Source organism: Condylura cristata, unplaced genomic scaffold (genome assembly GCF_000260355.1).
Source record: "Condylura cristata isolate star-nosed mole 26May11 unplaced genomic scaffold, ConCri1.0 scaffold00021, whole genome shotgun sequence".
Classification (NCBI taxonomy): domain Eukaryota; kingdom Metazoa; phylum Chordata; class Mammalia; order Eulipotyphla; family Talpidae; genus Condylura; species Condylura cristata.
This window is the reverse complement of record NW_004567122.1, coordinates 24148831-24151564: the sequence shown is the minus strand read 5'-3', so window position 1 is coordinate 24151564 and position 2734 is coordinate 24148831. Positions and strand designations below refer to the sequence as shown.

General features: G+C 47.0%; 1 protein-coding gene across 1 annotated transcript; it reads right to left on the bottom strand.

Moving 5' to 3' along the window:
* LEAP2 (liver expressed antimicrobial peptide 2) lies at window positions 1-943 on the bottom strand. Its single transcript, XM_004686715.2, has 3 exons — window positions 887-943; window positions 548-687; window positions 1-265 (listed from the first exon to the last, which is right to left on the bottom strand). The coding sequence occupies exons 1-3, from the start codon at window positions 941-943 to the stop codon at window positions 229-231; spliced, it is 234 nt and encodes a 77-aa protein (XP_004686772.1). The 3' UTR covers window positions 1-228.
* Between the last annotated feature and the right edge of the window lie 1791 nt (window positions 944-2734).

Sequence of the window (2734 nt, the reverse complement as noted above, 5' to 3'; positions counted from 1 at the left end):
GACCTTTAATAGTACACATAGAAAAATAAACTCTAAATGGACAAGTTGTGCTTCTCTACATATCAACATTCTAAGAAGAAACAGAGACCAGTTTCAAGCATGCATTTGTCTTTAAATATTAAAAACACATGACTGCTGCACATGTCTCCAGCCAAAATGCAATTAATCAATATTCCATAGAACGGAGCATTGTTGGTGAGTGCTGTCCACGTCCCCCTGGTATGTATATCATTCCTGTGCCACACTTAGGGAACAGCGTCTTTTTCTAGGGAAAAAGAAGAGGTTTTTAAGACTGAGGTGCCTAGAGCTCCCTCCACTGCATTTCCCTACTCTTCTCTAATACTGGACAAGACCTAAACAAAAAGCACCAGTGTGTACCTGTGTGGAGCTTCTTGGCTCTCAATGCCTGCAGGCTTCTGCATGGAGCTCCCCATGTCAGCCCAGGCAAGCCACCACCCCAGGTTTACTCTTAGGTCTGTGTGCACTGACTGTGCCTCTCTAGTTCCCAGGCCTCTGTGGCAGTCCTGTCCCCACGTCTGTGGTGTACCTGCACAGCCTCGTGATGCACTCAGAGTCATCCCGGCAAGAGACTCCAATAGGCCTGAGGGAAACCCCTCTCCAAAATGGAGTCATTCTCCGCAACCTTCTTTTCGCTGTACTCACTTCTGATATTGGGGAGCCATCTGCCTATAGGGAAAAGACAAGTACATTTCAGGCATGGAAGAGCGCACACCCTACTGCATGCCAGTGCAAGAATGATCTGTCCCAGGATGTTGTAGGCCTAGAGCAGAGGAACCATATCTCAGGACTGAGTCTGGCTTTCGAGTTCTACTTACCCTTCTACCACCACTGCCTCCTGATCGGTGCGTGCAGGTTTTTTCCTTACCTGGCCCAGCAGCAGCAGGCAGATCATGAGCACTGCCAAGAGTTTGAGGTACCACATCTTGACCCAGGGGATGTTGGTGCTTGCAAGCCAGGGGGCTGTTCCCCGTTTCCTTTTATAGACTGACATCCACCTCTTTTATGGTTGCCAGGTGAGATGGGTTCAAAGTTTATATTTGCAATCAGGGTCAATTTAATAAGTTAATGTCTACCAGAGGAATGTGCTCAAGCCCTGCCTTTCAGTCATTGCATGTACTGATCCCGCACCTGGACTTTGAGTGATTTATGTTGTTGGCTTGGACCCTTACCCATTCTATCAGGTCACCTCTACCCCCTCCTTTCCTTTGAGAGCCACGTGAAGCCATTCAGGGAGGCCTGGCCTGGTCCCTAGCCATATTTTGATTCCAGTATAGCTCAGAGAGATGACCCTAATCAAAACAGAACTCTCAATAATGAAGCCTTCAGAAATAGTGTTGACCACTTTTTAGTTCTGTCTAGGGGGGAAGCACTAATCTGTTGTGTTGAGGCAACTGGATAAGGCCCTTCTCTCTCTTCCATGGGAGACTGCTTCAGTAGGCACGGTCTACTGTGCTCAGATCTCTTATGTACATAGATGGACTGTCATTTGCTCTAGTTATCTGCTCCAGATCATGTAGAAGATTTGCAAACCCAATTGTGGAAAGTTCAAAATCTAGCCTGTCCTCTCTCCGGAAGGGCAGTCAGGACCGATGTGGGGCTTACCTGAATTATTCGAATGAGTGAGGGTTTTCTATTTATTTTAAAACTGTGAATGAAGAGGGAGCAGGCCTTCCTATATCATCGGGAGAGCTTGTGTGGTAGTGACAATCAGCCTGCAAACCTTGAATTAGGGAATTTCTTCCCAGAAGTTGACTGGGGCCTTCTATATAGCATATCCTTCCCATAGCTTCATGAAAGCAGGCGTAGGGCTGAGATACATTCCACACCCAAAACATTCACCAGTGCAAGTAGGAACTGCTGTAGGTTCCTAGAACACAGGAATGTACCTAAGTCATGAGTAATCAGGCATACTCATTAAATGCTGAGAATTTTGGGAAATGCCCATGGGGAAATGTGTGAATTCTAAGTAAGCAGGTTGATAAGACTTTACACCTTCTTATGACCTGGAAGAGTAAGTCAAGAAGGCAAACAAGAATCTTCGCTTTGTGTCTCTTGTTAAGTTGGCTGATATCTCTTCCCTTCTCTTCTTCAGAGGTTGAATATTTGTTACAAGCCTACCTGTTCCCCAAAGTAAAATAGTGGGGAAGCAGCATGTCTGAAGGGGCAACAGGATGTGGCCAGTCCTCTTGCAGAGGAGCAGAGGGTGGCATGTGGGCCGCAGAGCTGGGATGGAACAGGGTATGACTCCAAAGGTCTTTCTGTCCTGGTTCCTGTCCTCTCAGGACAATGCAGCCAGGTCTGAAAGGAAACGCGTTTTTGCACTACAGACACACTGAAATGCAGACTATGTCGATCTACCATGAACTGAAAAGACTTTAAATTGCAGGCACTGGCCTTCACAGTTATGGAAGGGGTGGCTGTGGACATCTGCTGTCACTTCAGCTTTGTGTCTGGCTGTTGCATTGCTTTTATGTTTTGACTTTTGCCAAGTATGAGAGTCTTCCCATTACCCCCGAGTTTGGACACTGAGTGACCACCCCTACCAACCCCCAGGAGGGGCCTAACCAGGAACTTCTGTGGAGTGGAGAAGAGACCATGTGGTGACCTAGTGGATATTGAGTAAGAACACAAATCCGATTAGTAAGCAAAAGACAGCAATGTGATGTCCTAGAGCCAGTTGGGCCTGTGGACTCTGCCAGTCTTCCTTTAGCCT